The sequence below is a fragment of the Trachurus japonicus genome, chromosome 16, assembly GCF_045865225.1.
Source record: "Trachurus japonicus isolate A0001 chromosome 16, Traja_1.0".
Lineage (NCBI taxonomy): Eukaryota > Metazoa > Chordata > Actinopteri > Carangiformes > Carangidae > Trachurus > Trachurus japonicus.
The window spans coordinates 34,198,202-34,217,608 of NC_140922.1; the positions used below are offsets into that span (position 1 = coordinate 34,198,202).

Sequence of the window (19,407 nt, forward strand, 5' to 3'; positions counted from 1 at the left end):
CCGAATGATGTCGCCTAATGGGAGCATGTAAAGAATGAAGAGGATTGGCCCTAAGACTGAACCCTGCGGTACACCATACGTAACTCTGCTATACTCTGAGTGGTCGTTATTAAAGCAGATAACAGCGGCACGGCCGTTTCGGCTAATGCTGTGTTCAAGGCAGGCTTTTGAAACCGTAAGTTACAGCTTCAAGTCACAACTACGACTTGGTAGCGTTCCAGGTAACCCGTAGCTCGTGTTTTTACCGTCCTGTTGTCTGTGAAAGTTCCCTATAACGGCCACTCGTAACTTCCGACCCGTGAACTCGTACCAGATCGAACTGGTATGACTTCACAGGAAGGAAAAACACAAAGTACGAGTTTCCTTGAACGCACCATGAGTTAGCAGCCCCCGCCCTTGTCAGGCATCAATTGGTCCTCGTGCTACGTCACCACATTCACGCGCATCCCTTGGCTGCACACACAGCCCTTCATGCCGTTCTCTCCCCTCATTGGATAACACTTGTATCCCACAAGGAAAATTTTCTCCTCGGGTTACAGCAGAGCAGAGTGACGGAGAGACTCGTGTTTAGGCTGAAATACTTCATGTAAGTGATTGCTGACGGAAAATAGGACTATTTAGGACTTATATTAACAAAAACATTCCACTGATATCTGCTTTAACATTAACAAATTGAAACCTGTCAGATAAGTATGACTTAAACCATTTTAGGGTAGGTCCTTTAATCCCAATTTCATGATCCAGTCTCTGTAGCAGAATGCTGTGGTCGAATGCAGCACTGTCGAATGCAGACCAAAAGTACAAATACAGAGACGAGACTTCTGTCTGAAGCTACAAGAAGATCATTAGAGACTTTGACCAGTGCTGTTTCAGTGCTATGGTGTTCTCTGAATCCAGATTGGAAAGCTTCAAAGAGCTCGTTGCTGTGCAGATGTTTGTGTAGCTGCTCCAGGACAACCTTCTCGAGGATCTTAGAGATGTAAGGAAGGTTGGATATAGGCCGATAGTTGGCTAGGACATCTGGGTCAAGAGAAGGGTTTTTAAGTAAAGGGTTAATGACAGCCACCTTAAAGGCCTGAGGCACGTAACCTGTGACTAGGGAAAGATTGATTTGGTTCAGAAAAGAAATGTTAATTAAGGGGAAGACATCCTTAAGTAGTCTTGTTGGGACTGGATCCAGCAGACATGTGGCTGACTTGGAGGAAGTAATTGCAGAAGGTAAGTCTGACAGGTCGATGGGAGAGAAGCTGTCCAAGTGTGTACCAAGTCTGGGAGGTGCTTCTATGGGTACCGTAATCTGTGCTCCATTACTGGCAATCTTCGTTCTAATATTAACAATCTTATAGAGATGAGATGTATGGGGGCTGTTTACCAGTAAGGGCCTTAAAGATGAACATAAACCAGTGCTTCCTGCGTCTGTCAGAAAGGGAGGACCAACCAACTTTTTCATCTAGTAGACAATTATGAGTGTCATATCTATCCCTGGTAATAAATGGGTGATAAATGGAATCCAGAGGTTTGAGGGTTGGAGCTGCTGCATGTCTGTAAATAATATCACTGTAGTCCAAAATGGATAAAAAGACTGATTCAACAATTTTCTTCCTGCTGATTAATGGAAAGTAAGCTCTGTTTCGGTACACGAAGCCAACCTTCTGTCGCAGAGTGGAGGCAAGGACATTAATATGAAATTTAAAAGTTAGTCTTTCATCAAGCCAGAGACCAAGATACTTATATTCATTGACTCGCTCTATGAATGAGCCATCTATGGTTGATAAAAGTGTATTGCAATCCATGTTTCAGGAACGAAAGAATAGCATAAACTTGGTCTTTGTTACATTTAAGACCAATTTCAAGCTAATAAGAGCCTCCTGTAGAAAATTAAAAGAGAGCTGCTGTTTCTCTGTGGCTAACTCACTGGTGTAGTCCAGGGTATACACACCTTATTTTTCAGTCAGCATTGCGTATACCCATTTCTAAATCCCCCCTGATGCGCACCATTCTCTCTGTGAGCCAGATTGCCCATTTTTTCCTCAAGGATGGTGAAGCCATGACCCACCCTCCTCTGCCTCTAATTGGCTGGTACTGGCTGCCTTCACTGATTAGATTGGTTAACTTTAGGCATGAGGACTGATTGGTGAGCCAATCAGATGCAGAGTAGGGCGGGTCATGCTGAGGAAAATATTGCCATCACCTCAGGTGCCAGTGCCACCCCAGTTGATTGACAGGTCACTGCACGTCTCCTTGAAAGAAGCGCTATTATTGGAAATGCGAATGAGAAAGGCAGAATAAACATCTTTCAAGTGAGTGGCAGCTACTTTCATGGAAGACATAATTCTGAGGTAAGTTTTAAGGTGGTTTCCAAATGAATCATTGTTTTAAACTACTGGCAATATGACTACACATTTAGAGGAGAAGAGATTTTGTCGCCAATAGTTAAACTGTGCGAAGAGAATGATTTGTGTGTTTTATTTAAGATGAAATATGAACAAGGATGCATTGTCAACTTCAGATTTTAAGTATTTTATTTAAATAAATGTTCAAAAAATAAGTGAAACACCATGTTTGCCTCATGATAAATACATTTTACATTCATCCAGGCTGCTTGTGTGACCAGTAGTAACTACAAACTGCTCCTGATCAAGTCATGATCATTTTATAATAGTGAGCAAGTAGAAATGATAGATTTTTTGGGTAAACTAAATAGTAGTAGTCTTACATGTCACTGTTTCTAAAACAGGGCTTTTTTTCTGGACTTTAAAAAATAAAGGTGAAAATTGAGAGTATACCCACTTCTCCAGGGACCACCAGACCATTGGTTTCTATAAAATATGTTATTGAACTGGGAAGTTTGAATCTTTCAAGATCTTTCCAACTTAACTTAAGTTTACTTAACTGTGTGAAAGGTGATGGAGCTCAGTTATATGATCGTGGAGCTCATTACAAAGTAGGAGAAACTGCACACAAAAGCACACATCCTCCCCTCTGGATTAGTTGTTTCTCAAACTTTACATTTCTAAATCAGAATCAATGTTTATAGTTTGATGTGAGTGCACATGGGTATGAAAACCACTGCCCCCTTGTGGTGATTATAGATGTAAGTGTAACCGTGTAGATTATTATGTGTTTATTATTTTAATTATTATACATTTTATGTTGTTACCCTAAACATTATTTGTATTATATGTCATTGGTTTTATTTTGTGTTTAAATTATGAGGTATTATTAATTTAATTAATTATTTAATTTAGTCTATAATATTTTATCACCCTCAGTGTTTCCCTGCAGAGATGTTTAGAAGATAGAGAGAAAGTATGAGTAGTATGATGTTGGTTCCGCTTGCCCTTGTTTTGGTGGGGACCGGTTATACAGAGACTCCAGAGAGAGTTCTAGCTCTGCCCCCGTGTGCGTTGCCTCGTCGTTGAACCTCACCTGTAAGTGAGTAAATAAAGTCTTCCTGTCCTGCCGTAACGGTGCCTTTTTATTGAAGAAGTATTTTCACCATTGTAACCCGCAATACCCACGGTCCTGGCACGCTACCCATCCAGAAACCAGGGTTACAAACGTGTAACCAAACAGTAGAATTACTCAAGAGTCCTGATAGCAGTTTACTATCACCCAGGATTTATTCACAGTTCTGGGGACAGAAATACATCTCACCCTCATACTTCCTTTTGAAACACTCAAAATACTGAACCCACTGTGTGTGGTAATACTCCCAAAAGACAGTGATATTCAAATTAACAGTATGAGACATTAACTGGTTTTATATAAAAATAAATGAACATAAAATCTCCATTTGATAGAGAAAAACTTGAATGCTCTGCTGGAGTGAATTGTCTTTCAATTTAGGGAGTTATTTACTCCCAATAAAAGAAAAAGAAAGGAAAAAATAAAAGGAATCACCGATCCGGTGTGAGTCTTTCAATTGTCCAAGAAAAATAAAAAATAAACAAAATGGCTGGCCAGCAAAAAGAATAGAGAGCGCTCTTTTTATATGTGGATGTGTGCGTGTGCAATATGTGCAGGGGGGGGGACTGGGAATATATGTCTGTGTGTGTTGCCTGAAGAATGGTCAAGGGGTCATGAAGACGTTCTCCTCTGCGGCCGCAGGGACACCTTGGCAGTCTCTCTCTCTCTCTCCGAAGTCGACCGTCGCCGGACTAGTAATGGAAACACCACAGTAATACACTCTACTGGAGGAGCATGGAGGCAACGTGTTGAGCTGCAACTACAGTAAATCCCTCTGAGCCCGCGATTCCCACTCGTAACAAGTCACTCAGTTTTACACACATTATAAACTATTACAGCAGAAAGAAATAAAAATGTACAGAATAATATGACACTCTACTTTACAACATGGCTCGAGTTAGCCTTCCAATTGACCCTTCGCGTAAGCCCCGCCCCCTTGGTTACTGTTGCTACGCCGGGCAAGCTTTCACTCCCAGCCATGCTCCTGGCAATATTTGGTATCGATTTCAAAGGAAATATCAGCAGATAAACTGTTCTGAGATAATAGAGAGAAGAAGTCACAAAGATCATTCATAGTTTTCAGTGACGTGACTCGTGCAGGAGGACAAAACATCTGTTCAACGACACGACTGGACAATGTACAGAGCAGCAGTAAGGGCTGGTCATTTTACCGTCTATCAACCCACCAAGACTTAGGTCATCTCACTGGTCATGAAATGTTGTCAAACTGCAAGTTTTTGGGCGATTGTGAACCACATACAGCTTTCGCTGCTGTTTTTTTTTCTCCCACCGCTGTATCAGTCAGTGAAAGCAGTCCCTGCCTGGACGATCCCTCGCCTAAAAGCCCAGGTCAAAGCCCTAAAAGCCCAGGTAGAAGCCCTAAAAGCCCAGGTAAAAGCCCAGGTAAAAGCCCTAAAAGCCCAGGTAAACGCGGTAAAAGTCCAGCTGTCATTTCGGAGGTGAACATATGGTTATCCCATAGACTGTAAAAAGAATGGACGTAGCGTCCGTGACGTCACCCATTGGTTTGGGGGAGTCTGTTTTGTGCCGCTACTACGGGGGTTTGAGCCGCGCCATGTTGGATTCTACTTGCCATATTTGGAGCGGTGCGGCCGTTGGCCGGCCGAGAACCCGCCCACTGGCCTCGTAGCAGCGGTCGCCGGACCTGTCACTCAACGGTTCTGCGCCCTAATTGGCCAGAACTTTAAACCTAATAACAGTAAAACGGTAGAGTTTAAAAAAAATTCACCCCCCTCAGAGTGTGTGCGGGGGTAGAAACTATCGGTTGAGACCAAAAAAATGAAATGTACCAGGCTGTAAATGTGTTTTTTAAAGCTGTAAAATCGGCTATTTTAACATGGGGCTCAATTGGAGTTGCTCCCTTCTGGAGCCAGCCCCCAGAGGAAGCCGAGGGGATTGCAGTTTTTTGAACGCGGAAGTGAGCTTCACTTCTCAGACCGACAACTGCCCCCTTGGGTTATCCCCATATTTACACTTGCTCAAGTCGAAAAAAAAGTCCGCTCGTATCTGATCATCTCTATATTGCTGCTGCCGCCGCCGCCACCGTAGTAGCAGCAACAACAACATCCTTCTCTACAAACAAATGATTTTCGTCCTAGTCTCAAAATGTGTCCACAAAAGCAAACGTAATGACTCACTGCGGAAAGCTTGCCAGGCCTATAGTTACGGTTGCTAACGTAGGATTGGACAATAGCCGTTTGTGGGAGGAGTTGGCGAAGGGTCAATTACCTTCAAAACACGTAGCAGGCACTTAGCATTACTCGACGTAAACAAATCAATAATCTCAATTTGGTCGTTTAACTCAACCTTCATATACAACACATCATTTCAACACTGACAACATTACACATTAAGTGTTAATGCTCACCTAGTAATGGAAACACCACAGTAATACACTCTACTGGAGGAGCATGGAGGCAACGTGTTGAGCTGCAGCTATAGTAAATTCCTCTGAGCCCGCGATTCCCACTAGGGGGCGGAAACCAGGTGGCAGTCGTAAAACTGCCGTGATGCGGTGCTTAAAGGGCAATGCACTCAAAACAGAGATGAAGACATTACAACAAATAACTGTAGTTACCTCTGGGTTACATAAGGGTTTATCTAAAATGAATAAAACACAAAACATTATCAATATACAACTGGCTCATAGGCCACAAAGACAGTAGATGAAGTCAAAGTGAAGACGAAGCCAACGTCATATGACTGAATTTAATATAAAATAGTAGAAACAGGTGAAAAGCCTCTAATGAATATTCTGATATATAATATATCTGATTGACTTTAGTCTGAACTGACTCAGCTCAGTTGTCCTCACATTCAGAAACAGTAAACACTGAGACTGATGCTTTTATTGTGAAAAGACAGGGACATCAGACTCTTACCAAAGTAAAAGTTAACATGGTTTTCTCCCTGTAATAATCAACGCTTCCATCTTTAAAAGAAGAGGAAGAAGTTTACAAGAATCACTGAGAAGAGTTTAAAAAATCTACTGATTTAATCCATGAATATGAAAATGTGAGTTAGAGACAGAGACAGACTGAACTGTCTGTTCAACAGTGAGAGGGTTTCTGTGACAGGAGGAGACTCTGGTTCACTCAACACAGACTCACTGAGGAACCAGAACTGGAGCAGAACTTCCGGAAGAGTCCAAACCCAGGATACAGAGGTTGAGTGAAGGTGGTGTTGAAGGTGTAGATGTGGATCAGTGAGTCAGAGGAGACTCTGTAGAAGGACAGAGAGCCAGCAGGACAGTCCACATACACTGCTACTCTGTTAGAGACAGAGGAAGAGGAGGGGATATGTGTCTGTGTTTTATTGTGACAGACTCTGTAACCACCATCCCAGCAGTACAGACTCCAGGACTGATTGTTCAGTCCAAACACACAGTCTTCACTGTCTCCTTTACTTCTGATTCCTCTGTAACTCACTGATATATAAACCCCTCCTCTCCACTCGACCTCCCAGAAACAGCGACCAGTCAGACCAGTTGAACACAGCAGCTGACGGTAGTAGTCAAATCTGTCTGGATGATCAGGATATGACTGATCCTCCTCCACATGTGTCGCCTTCCTGTTGTTGTCAGACAGTTTGATGTTTGTGTTCACTGTGTTTGTGTCGATTGTGAGTCGACAGGAATCTGATGAAGAAAACAAGACACAGCTGCAGTTATTGATCATGTTATTGACAGTTTGATGAAGACTCATGAGGTCAGTGATGTGACAGGGGTTCAAGGGTTCAAGAGTCTTTATTATCCCCAAGGGGCAATTTGTTTCACAGCGAGTAGCAACATACATTAAAAACACATCCAAAAAAACATTCAACAGGTCATTTAAAAGCTTGGTCACTGTAGGAACAAATGAATCTATCTATTCGTCTTACATCTAGGAAACAGGTATCTGCGTCTGGACGGAAGCAACCTGAACTCTCTGTGCAAGGGGTGATCTGGGTCTGCCAGGATCAGTCTGGCTTTGGTCACTGACCTTTCCCTGTGCAGGTCGGAGAGGTCATTTAGGGCTGTGCCTGCAATTTTTCTGCACATCCTAACGATACCCACAATTTTATTCTTGTTTTTACATGTTAAAAGACCAAACCAACAGATGAAGTTAAAAGTTAATAAAGACTTGATAAAACAAGTATAAAACATTCTCATAAAAGTGGTGTCCACATTAAAACCACTGACCTTTCGATAAAAGTACATCCGCTGATGAGCCTTCTTACAAAGTGTGTCAACATGGGCTTCGAAGGTCAGCCTATCGTCAAGTATAGTTCCTAAATATTTGTATTGGCTCACAACCTCCACTTTTTCCCCAAAGATCACCGCAGTGTGAAGATCGTTGAATGTGCTGCTTTGATTCAAGAGATTCAAGAGAAGGGGGAGGGGGCGTCAGGAGCAGAGTGTATGAACTGCCTCAGGGAAAAAGCTCCTCCTGAGCCGTTCAATCCTGGCCTTGATGGAGCAGAGCTGTCTGCCTAATGGCAGCCACTCAAACAGTTTGTGGTTGGGGTGGTGGGGGTCTTTCATGAGCCGCTGTGCCCTGGACCTGCATCGCCCAGTGTAGATGTCCTGGAGGCTGGGCAGAGCAGATCCTATGATCTTTTCAGCACAGCGGATCACCCTCGGTCCTTCCTCTCCTGGGCGCTACAGCTGCAGTACCAGGCAGTGATGCTCCCAGACAGCACAGACCCAATAGTGGCAGGGAAGAAGGATTTCTGCAGGGCCGTGCCGATCTTAAATTTCCTCAGCCGTCTGAGGAAATACATGCTGCGCCGCGCTTTCTTCACCACAATGGAGGTGTGTACAGTGGTTGTCAAGTCCTCCGAGATGTTTACCCCCGGGTACTTGAAGCTGTTGACCCTCTCCACCGGCATTCCATCAATCAACAGCGATGCGTAGCTCAGCCCCCCCTCTCTCTCCTGAAGTCTACTACCATTTCCTTGGTCTTGTTAGCATTTAGCTTCAGGTTGTTGTCCTCACACCAGACAATCGACCGCTGTACCTCATCCAGGTAGGCTGTCTCGTTGTTACCTGAGATACAGCCCACCACCACTGCGTCGTCTGCAAATTTCACGATGGAATTTGTGGTGTGTACAGCGGCATAGGTGTATATGGAGTAGAGCAGGGGGCTCAAAACACATCCTTGGGGGCCACCGATGCTGAGGGTCCGTGCACCACCTGACCACCTGGGGTCTCTCCGTCAGGAAGCTCAATACCCAGGAGCAAAGCAAGGGACTAAGCCCCAGGTCCCTGAGCTTGGTGATCAGCCTGAGGGGAACTATGGTGTTAAATGCTGAACTAAAGTCCATGAACAGCATGCGCACATAGCTCCCCAGAGTCCAGGTGGGTGAGGACGGTGTGGAGGACGTAAGTGATGGCGTCATCAGTGCTTCTGTTTGGGCGATAGGCAAACTGAAGCGGGTCAAGGGAGGCTGGCAGTGCTGAGCAGATGAAGTCTTTGAAGAGTTTCTCAAAGGACTTCATCACCGCTGACGTCAGGGCCACAGGGCGATAGTCGTTCAGTCCAGCAGGGTTGGTCTTCCTAGGGAGTGGGATGATGATAGATGCTTTAAAGCAGTCCGGAACTACAGCTTGAGCCAGGGACATATTGAACACATAAGCACTGGTGCTAGCTCGCTAGCACATACCTTTAGTTAGCCTCGTAAACCAGCCGCTCCCGGAAATGCATTTCATTTCATTTCTGAGAAAGAGTCTGGCCTCATCCCCGCTGTAAGCGTTTGGGGTGAGCGGGAGCTGGGCGGGAGTAGTAGCATTGACAGACAACCCCATTCAGCCAATCAGCAAGTTGGTGTAGTGACGGGGCTTTGCACCAGTCGGTCCCTGATTGGCCAATGTGCTGTGTCAATCACAGCGGCGACGCTGATTGGCTCGGCCTTCCGAGGGTTTCAGGCCAAACGCTTACAGCGGGGATGAGGCCAGACTCTCCCTCAGAAATGAAATGAATTGCATATCCGGGAGCAGCTGGTTTACGAGGCTAACCTTTAGCTGCCAAGGATACCATCAGGACCGGCCGCCTTCTGCTGTTAACGCATCTCAGAGCTGTCCTACATATCCCAGGATACACACCCCACCGCCTCTGATTTTCCCCAACTTTGCTGTCTGATCAGCCCGGAAAAGCGATCTGCTGTTAGGTGTCATAGCATGGTCAGGGATCGTGGCATTCAGCCACGTTTCCGTGAAGCAGAAGATGTTGCACTGTCATATGTCCCTCTCGTAGCGAATCCTCGCTTTTAAGTCATCCAACTTGTTGTCCAGAGAGCGGAAGTTGGCAAGTAAAATGCTTGGCAGAGGCAGGCGATACGGAGTGCATTGCAGCCTTTGGCGAACTTTCCGCGCTTCCTACATCGAGCTCTCCATGTTGGCGTGAAGGCCCCGTTGTTGGGGGCCGAATCCCGGAGGATCTCCCTCAGCCAGTCGGCGTTGTCAGCAACAGCTCCAAATGTGAGGTAAGTTGTGCTGGTTTGAATGTTCATCAGTGTGCTACAGTCATATGCTATAAGTGCACACGTCGTGGGTATGAGCAAACCACAAATATACCGTAAACATAGATGACAAGGAACAGCACAAACGTCACGGAGCAAACACAACAGTAGCCGGCCGGGGCAGTGCCATCTTTCCATGAATCAAAGTAAAAACACACTTACACTTCCTCAGACCTGGTGTCAACCATGGGACTCCAGCAGGCTCCACCCTGAAAGGAGGAGGGGGGTCAGAGCAGCACCTTCTCTGTCAGCATGCACACATGGACATTACATGGCTCTCACACACACACTGTTTTATCACTGTGTTCACATGGAGGCTTGTATGTATGGATGAACACTGAGCACAGAGAAGAAGGAGCTGGAGTCTTTATCTAGTGATGATACAGAGACGAGGAGGAAACACTTCATCATGTCTTTTCTCCATGTGATGTCACTTCAGTGTTAGACACACACTTTCACTCTCTGACTCTCAAGCTGCACAAACACACGTCACAGCAAGATGAAGACACAACAGGTGGAGCTGACCAGCCCAGATATCCCACAATGCACCAAGAAATGCTGAGGAGGAGGTGGAGAAGAAGAAGAAGAAGAAGAAGAAGAAGAAGAAGAAGAAGAAGAAGAAGAAGAAGAAGAAGAAGAAGAAGAAGAAGAAGAAGAAGAAGAAGAAGAAGAAGAAGAAGAAGAAGAAGAAGAAGAAGAAGAAGAAGAAGAAGAAGAAGAAGAAGAAGAAGAAGTGTGTGATGGCTGCAGCAGCCTCTCCATACCTGAGAGTGTCCAGTCTCCAGTCTGGATCCTCCAGTCCAGCAGACAGCAGCTTCACTCCTGAGGCTCCTGGATGGTTGTAGCTCAGGTCCAGCTCTCTCAGATGGGAGGGGTTGGAGCTCAGAGCTGAAGCCAGAGAAGCACAGCCTTCCTCTGTGATCAGACATCCTGACAGACTGAACACACACAACAACACACAGGAACCCTCTGTCAACACCTGCTGCTGTGTTCAAGTGGCATCAGACAAACAGCTGGATGGATCCTCACCTGAGAGTCTTCAGTCTACAGTGTGGACTCTCCAGTCCACCAGACAGCAGCTTCACTCCTGAGTCCTGCAGGTTGTTGTTACTCAGGTCCAGGTGTCTCAGACTAGAGGACTGGGAGCTGAGGACTGAGGACAGAGCTTCACAGCTTCTCTCTGAGAGGTTACAGCTGCTCAGTCTGAAGAGATGATCATGAGGAATTAAAGAAGAAAGGAGTTTATTATCTGTCCTGATGAAAAGACAGAAGTGTTTTATATAATGATGAATAAATCCAACTATCTTTACACGTACAGAGCTTTGTTGGAGGCTTTGGCCACTGGCAGCAGCCTCAGAAGAGCCTCCTCTGAAGCAGAGTATTTCTTCAGGTCAAACTCATCCATATCTTCTCCTGATGACAGTAAGATGAAGCCCAGAGCCGACCACTGGGCAGGAGACAGTTCATCTGTGGAGAGAAGTCCTGATCTCAGGTACAGTTGGATCTCCTTCACTAGAGAACGATCACTGAGTTCATTCAGACAGTGGAACAGGTTGATGCTTTTCTCTGCAGAGGGTGTCTCTTCAATCTTCTCCTTGATGTACTGGACTGTTTCCTGATTGGACAACGAGTCACTTCCTGTCTGGGTCATCAGACCTCGGAGGAAATTCTGATTGGTCTTCAGTGAAAGACCCAGGAGGAAGCGGAGGAACAAGTCCAGGTGTCCATTTGGACTCAGTAAGGCCTCGACCACAGCACTCTGGTAGAAGTTTGTATCTGCAGATTTAACTCCTGTTGTTTCAGTCTTCTTGGAGGTTGTTTGTTGTTGTGACATCAGGTTGAGTCCAGAGTTGATGAAGGTCAGATGAACATGAAGAGCAGCCAGAAACTCCTGAACACTCAGATGGACGAAGCAGAACACCTTGTCCTGGTACAGGCCTCTCTCCTCTTTAAAGATCTGTGTGAACACTCCTGAGTACACTGAGGCTGCTCTGATATCGATGCCACACTCTGTCAGGTCTGACTCATAGAAGATCAGGTTTCCTTTCTGCAGCTGCTCAAAAGCCAGTTTTCCAAGAGACTCAATCATCTTCCTGCTCTCTGGACTCCAGTGTGGATCTGTCTCAGCTCCTCCATCATACTTGACCTTCTTCACTTTGGCCTGAACTACCAGGAAGTGGATGTACATCTCAGTCAGGGTCTTGGGCAGCTCTCCTCCCTCTCTGGTCTTCAACAGCTCCTCCAGAACTGTAGCAGTGATCCAGCAGAAGACTGGGATGTGGCACATGATGTGGAGGCTTTGTGATGTCTTGATGTGGGAGATGATCTCTCTGGCCTGCTGCTCATCGCTGAACCTCTTCCTGAAGTACTCCTCCTTCTGTGGGTCGGTGAACCCTCTGACCTCTGTCACCATGTCAACACACTCAGGAGGGATCTGATTGGCTGCTGCAGGTCGTGTGGTTATCCAGAAGCGAGCAGAGGGAAGCAGGTTCCCCCTGATCAGGTTGGTCAGCAGCACGTTGACTGAGGTGGACTCTGTCACATCAGTCAGGATCTCAGTGTTGTGGAAGTCCAGAGGAAGTCGACACTCGTCCAGACCGTCAAAGATGAAGACCACCTGGAACTGATCAAACCTGCAGATTCCTGCATCTATGGTTTCAGAGAAGAAGTGATGAACAAGTTCCACCAAGCTGAACTTTTTCTCTTTCAGCACATTCAGCTCTCTGAAGGTGAAGGGAAATGTGAAGTGTATGTCCTGGTTGTCTTTGTCCTCAGCCCAGTCCAGAGTGAACTTCTGTGTTAGGACTGTTTTCCCAATGCCAGCCACTCCCTTTGTCATCACTGTTCTGATTGGTTGGTCTCTTCCAGGTGGGGCTTTAAAGATGTCTTCTTGTCTGATGGTTGTTTCTGGTCTGTCTGGTTTCCTGGACGCTGTTTCAATCTGTCTGACCTCATGTTCATCATTGACCCCTCCAGCCCCTCCCTCTGTGATGTAGAGCTCTGTGTAGATCTGGTTCAGAAGGGTTGGGTTTCCTGCTTTAGAGATCCCCTCAAACACACACTGGAACTTCTTCTTCAGGGCAGATTTGAGTTTACATCCACAAACTGTTAAAGAAAATATAACATTTTAATTCCTCTAAATAACGACTATATGAACATGTTTCCCTCCATGTGTTGATGTCAGTGAACGTCTCATTTGTCCATCATGTTGAATCTTAAGAGAAATCCTCTTACTGCTCTGCAGACGCTTAGCCAGCTCCTCTTGCTTCATCCTCCTCAGGAAGGTCACTGTGATCTTCACTAATGCCTCTCTGCTGCTCCTCCCCTGCTCTTCATCCTCACCATCCAACCCCTCCTCATTCTCCCTCTGACTCCCTGAGCATTCTGGGTAATCTGGTCTCAGAGCCTTGAGGATCTTCTTCAGCTCGTTCTTGACAAAAGTGACCATGTTCTCCTCCAGCAGCTGGAACAGAAACTCTATGAGTGACAGCATCAAACTAAAACCTGAGGCCTGTACCACGAAGCGAGCTCAGCCTACCCGGGCTTACTAGCAGCCTATCCAGCTGCACCTATCCACAACACTGTCACTCTGGATCAGCGGTACCACGACGCTGGTTATCAACTGGGTAACTCAACCCCAGCTTGTCTTGCTGTGAATCTGTGAACGCGCACGTACAAAGGGCGGATTCAAGGCAGCAGACAAATCACAACCATGAGCACCGACGCGTCAGAGAGAAGCGAGGTGAGCGCAGCGGAGCGCAGCGGAGCGCACACTCCTGTGAAAAAAAAAAAAAAAAAAAGAAGCCCGCGGTCGTGGTCTGACCCGAGTTATTAAATGTTTAATCAGTGCTGATTAAACTTGTAAATGAATGCTGCTCTGGATCCAATTCTTTCCTTCTATTCTGACTCTTTTTGTTCTGAATTAAATAAAAGCCTGTCCCATACGTATAGACGTGTATCTCTATAGACGGGTCCGCTTGGCACACACACAGACACACCCTCAAAAAAAAAAAAAAACTATTGGCAATAGTCCGGGCCATGAGAACCGGCAGCCTACCTCTCTTACGGATAATCAGCGTGATTATGATGGAAAATCCTTTCTTCCGTTGTTGTGATAGACTCATGTGTTTTCATAACGTATCATAAAGTGGATACAATCACCGCAACTCTGTCCGGAGCTTCGCTACTTTTATTTCCGTCTCTGTGGTAACAGTAACCCCCGGTACAAGGATTTCAAAATAAGGGCACACTGAATATCATAAAACATTACAGCCATAACGCTCTTCTCACTACCTGGGCTCCGGTTACCGGTGAGAGGACACGTGTCATTATTCCCGTACAGGTGATTGGGCGGTGGTGGGTGGAGCCTTTTACTGGATTCAGATCAATCCTGAAAGCTACCCTGCCCCAGAGCAGGTTTGCCGTTCAGAGTAAGTTACCATGGTAACTCACCTTGGTAAGAATGAATCCAGCTTCGTGGTACCGGAAAGGCAGGGTTAACCCTGAAGTTACCTCGCTAAGACGGTGATCCTGCTTCGTGGTACAGGCCTCTGAGAGACTGACAATCCACTGGTGTCAAAGTGCAGCATGGAGATGATTGTGAACACAACAGATGTAACAGCAGCTGTTGGACATGTCCTCACCATAAATATGGAGTCCAGGTGTGTTTGATGCTGCTGGGCAGACTGACCACTGGGAACCTCTGAGCTCTCCTGGTCCACTCTGTGGAGGAATCAGTGTCAAGTCAACATCAGTACAGAGAGATAATACAAGATGGACTTTATATGTGTGGGACCAATAATAACAGATGTTTATGGAAAATGGGCACCCCCCACCCCAATCTGCATTTATTATTTGTTTTTATTATTATTCACCACTATTGTTATTTCCTATTTCACCATTTCTCTATTTACAGTAGTTGGTCTGTATGCTGATTAATGTAACAGTAAGAGTGTGTGTGTTAATGTGAGGTACAGGATAGAGATTATTATTGCACTGTGGGCAGCCAGGGGTCCAGCTAGGGGCCCTCAGGGTCAGGAAAGTGTGTACGTGCCATATTAAACAGAGTGCTGCAGAGAGTGACCACGTTAATTGACCGTGTCTGTATTCCTGTGTTGTCAGATACTAAAGAAAGACATAAACTTCATGCACGCCTGGGAGTGTATTTGTCCAAGTGTGCAACATATGTCCCCTGAGGAAGTTCACAACAGACAGAGACACTTTGGTTTCAGACCTGGTCCAACAACACGTCGTACAAACTGGTTCTTTTCTACATTAACCTGAGTGCGGCTGTCAGTTACAGCTTACATCTGATCAGCTGATCCACGTCCTCCTTTAAAGTTCATGATCCAGCCCTTTGAGTCGTTGCTCTTTAAAGACAGACAGCTGGGTTCAGGAGAGTCTGGTCTCTGCTGGATCCTGAAACAACAACACAACTGATAAATGTTCATGTTGGAGAAAGACTGATGGAAAATATCTTCAATCTTTTAATAAACACAACAACTGACTTAGAGAGAAATGTCTTTCTGACTGTTTTAAACTGACCTCTCAAAAACAGATCGCCTCATGTTAAACTGATGACGACTGATGGACTCATTGTTGGATCCAGGTCCAGGTCCAGGTCCAGGTCCAGGTCCAGGTCCAGGTCCAGGTCCAGGTCCAGCAGACTGTGGCTTGTACTGCTGCGTTGGCCTTGAACACAACACACACACAGCTTTGAGTGTGAATAATGATGGAGCAGTGATCTGAGTCATGGACAATTAAGGCCCTCATACTCTGGCGTACATGGGTCTGCGGCCGTCCGCATGTACTCAAAGCGGACTCAAAGCGGAAGTCCGCTGGACTCGTCCGCGCAAAGCTCAATTTTTACGACCGCGCAGACTCCACCTACGTGTATTCTGTGTCACACAATAGACTGCTCGGCGGGAAATCACCGAGCTAATACGACGGTTGATACGTCGGCGCCATCTTGTGGTGGAAATGGAGGGAAGCTTTGAGGAGCGATTAATTGATGAAATAAGGAAATACCGGCACATATATGACACGTCTATGAAGGAATACAAAGACTTCCAAAGAAGCAAAAATACATGGAAAGAAATTTCTCACACACTTGGTAGGGATGAGGCACAGTGCCGCTTGAAATGGAAGTATCTTGGGGATCGTTTTGTAAAAGCAAAGAAGAAGATGAGGGGAAAAGTGACGATGGGGTGAATGGAGGTGTCCCCCCTATTTTTGTAAAGCTTTCATGGCTGGACAACTTCATGAAATGTCGAGAGACTGAGACACATTGTCAGCATTAAGATTATTGTATTGTAGAGAGAGGTTTCTGGATTAGGACGTGTCAGATTACAAATATGATGAGGACAGTGGTGGAAAAAGTATTTACTTATACAGGAATGCAAGTCCTAATTAGGAAAAATCCAACCTTATCAGTGAGATGTGCATGGGATAGATAGACAGACAGACAGGCAGGTCCTTCCCATAGGGAAATTTGTTTTCAGTCTGCCAGTTATGTGTTTTACTTTGCTGTATAAACCATTATGCTTTGCAATTAAAATGTCCTCATCAATATTTAAAACCAATCTGCATTGTTGCCATTTGAAACCTATGAAATCTCAAACATCCAGGGATAGTGCGCGTGGAGTACGCAGCTCGCAGTACATGCACAGTCTGCCCAGCTATGTGGGACCCTTTAGAGATGCTCATCTCACCTTTGACCTGTGGTCTGGCTCTGACGTCCCCCCCACAGAGTGGTTTTAGAGGGAGGGGCTCCCTCCTCTCTGTCCTCACACTGATCCATGCTGCTGAGCTCACATCCACATCAGCTCACACACACTTTGTAGCTTCACCTGCAGAGGAAACACACATCATTCATCTGCACAGCAGCTCACATGTCCATCATGTCTCCAGCTGCTCCTCCACTGATTGGCTCTTCTCCTCTGCTTCATATCAGTGTCAGTTGAATGCAGTCACACAGCAGTGAGGAAGAGGAAGCTGCCATCAGCTGCTGTACTTCTACTATCAGTCCACTAGATGGCGTCATGAAGCTGCAGCCCAGCAACATGATCCATGGACGACTGTTTCCATCCACTGACACACACAAGGACTGAGATCCACTGAGTTGATGTGACACAGTCTCTGTGTGGACAGCGTCCCTGTAGAAAACCACTGGATCAAACAAGCTACAGCTGATTATTACACACACACAACAACTGGGCCTCAACTTATTTCACCTCACAGCTCCACTATCACAACATTCAGTCATTTCAAAGAGAGAAAAACACTCTCCAGCTGCTACTGTCGGTCCATTCATCGTCTGCTCCATCAAATGTCACAAAATACAGAAAAATTATGCGTTCAAGTTCCTCTCAGTCTGAGGCCACGTCTTCAAATGTCTCATTTTGTCACAGCAACCATCAAAGAAACAAAAATATTCAGTTTACAGTCAAATCAAACAGAGAAAACAAGAAATTCTTCAGTTTTTGAGGCTGAAAACTGGAAATTTCTGCTTGAAAAATGTTGATTGAACAACTGTTGCAGCTCTAAAAGATCCTTCACAACAATATTGATGATTTTTTGTCCAATAACCATCTTTAATCATGTGTTTCTGAGCTTATCAGGTGTTTTTAATCTACAACCTGCAGCTGGAAGGTGACCAGTAGCTTCACCTGTCAGGTACATGAGCTGCAGTACAAGCAGGAAATAGCACAACAAGGAAATACTCAAAGAGAGTACAAGTACCTCACAACTGTACTTCACTAAATGTACTCAGTTACTGTGAACAACCTGATGCTGAACATTGATCAACACTGGAAAATCAATCATCAATACAGTCAGCTGAGTATTGATCAGACTAATGTTCATCAATAGACTGTAGTAGCTGTTGAAGCAGCAGCCTGTGACTCATTTGATGCGGTAATGCTGTGTCAGCCCGCCACACTGAGTCCAGTAGTGTAAATGTAATGACAGACCACTCACCACAGACAAAGTCCCAGCTGTTCTCCAGCGGCTGTCCGGACGAGCTCAGGCCGCGTTTAGTGGCTCAGACAGCGGGAGAGCAGCGGCTCATCTCCGCCTCCGCAAGTTGAAGGGCAGAGAACTCAGGTAACGACAGGTGTTAACGAGGAAAACATTCAGACTGCTCACCTTACCTTCACATGAGGAAATAAACTGCAACACAACCGCTGAGTCAAGGTGAAACTATTTCAGTTGCCTTACCTGTTTTTACGTGGGGGTGTGGTCCTCACACCCTCATGTAGCGTGCAGTGGCGTTTCAGTTAGGGCCAACAGTAACAACCCCCCCCCCCCCCCCCCTCCAAAAAAATGTAAAAAATGCAAGGCCACTATTGTGTAACAGTAGCCTACTTAATCAACACCAATATGACCGCTGAACAACCACAACACATCAAGACACCACTGTGCAGCATCGCCATTGGATCATCTTCCCTTAGGTCACTCACCACTTTACAATGCACATACCATATGACACAAAACAACAGCACCTACTGCCTGACTGCTCTGCACCGTTAGAGGAAACTTGTTAATCACTAAAAAAAATTAAATCAATTTCTATAACAGACCCAAAAATGCCCCAAAAACTGTTCTAAATTTACTTCACAAAGAAACAACAAAACTAAGAAGAAATGTCATAATATGAATGCCAAAGAGCATGCCCACAAAAATTAAAATTAATCATGTCTTAATGGTTGAGACACACACAGATAGAGACAGAGTTTTTTTTTATTTTCTTTTTAATAAACCTTTATTACCGGTTCATCCTTTACCACAATTCTCTGTTGTTAATCACAATTAGCCTACAACAAAGCGCACAAGACCCTGATCAGAGTAACAGGAAGATGACAGAACAATCAAGTCTTCAGAATTTTTCCTAGACTAGGCACAAATCCTCATTAACTGCCCAGGGGCCTCATTTATCAAACTGGGTGTAAAAGTCTTCTTAAATTTTCAGTACGACGGAAAGGCTAAATGTGCGTATGACCAAAAGATATAGGCTACACTCTTTTCAGATCTATCAAACTCCGCGTACACACGGCTGCACGGTATTTCCCTTGATAAATCACACCGGACCCAAGAAAAGTGCGGATGTGAACACGCCTCATACCCAGCCCCCTAAACGGCCCCACACAACCATATGTGGTCAATGCAAATCAGTTACGTGCATATTAAGTAGCCATGTGCACTCTGGAAACGTGTGGAATGACGTCAGTGGAAGACGGTGAAGACAACAGACGGACGGAGAGCGGAGAAAGAAGCGGAGTTTCTCTGAAAGCGAGATACACGGTAACACGGCAATATCAGTCAGAAACATCATCTTGCATTGAAAGGCTACAATAAAAACAAAAAACTCCCAAATCTAAATGAAACAGAACAGAAAGAAGAAGAATCATATTTATTCTGCCC

The 19,407-nt window shown here is 45.3% G+C and overlaps 1 protein-coding gene and 1 long non-coding RNA gene across 2 annotated transcripts; both read right to left on the bottom strand.

The window, feature by feature from the left end:
* Window positions 1–6,584: 6,584 nt before the first annotated feature.
* Window positions 6,585–15,437, bottom strand: LOC146972735 (uncharacterized). The gene is made up of 8 exons (XM_085803243.1): window positions 15,295–15,437; window positions 14,631–14,709; window positions 13,222–13,450; window positions 11,304–11,499; window positions 11,017–11,190; window positions 10,752–10,925; window positions 10,150–10,196; window positions 6,585–7,126 (listed from the first exon to the last, which is right to left on the bottom strand). The coding sequence occupies exons 1-8, from the start codon at window positions 15,435–15,437 to the stop codon at window positions 6,585–6,587; spliced, it is 1,584 nt and encodes a 527-aa protein (XP_085659369.1).
* Window positions 15,438–15,549: 112 nt separating this feature from the next.
* Window positions 15,550–18,057, bottom strand: LOC146972736 (uncharacterized). Its single transcript, XR_015037955.1, has 3 exons — window positions 17,958–18,057; window positions 16,698–16,829; window positions 15,550–15,678 (listed from the first exon to the last, which is right to left on the bottom strand). It is a non-coding gene; the product is annotated as an uncharacterized LOC146972736 (long non-coding RNA).
* Window positions 18,058–19,407: the final 1,350 nt, after the last annotated feature.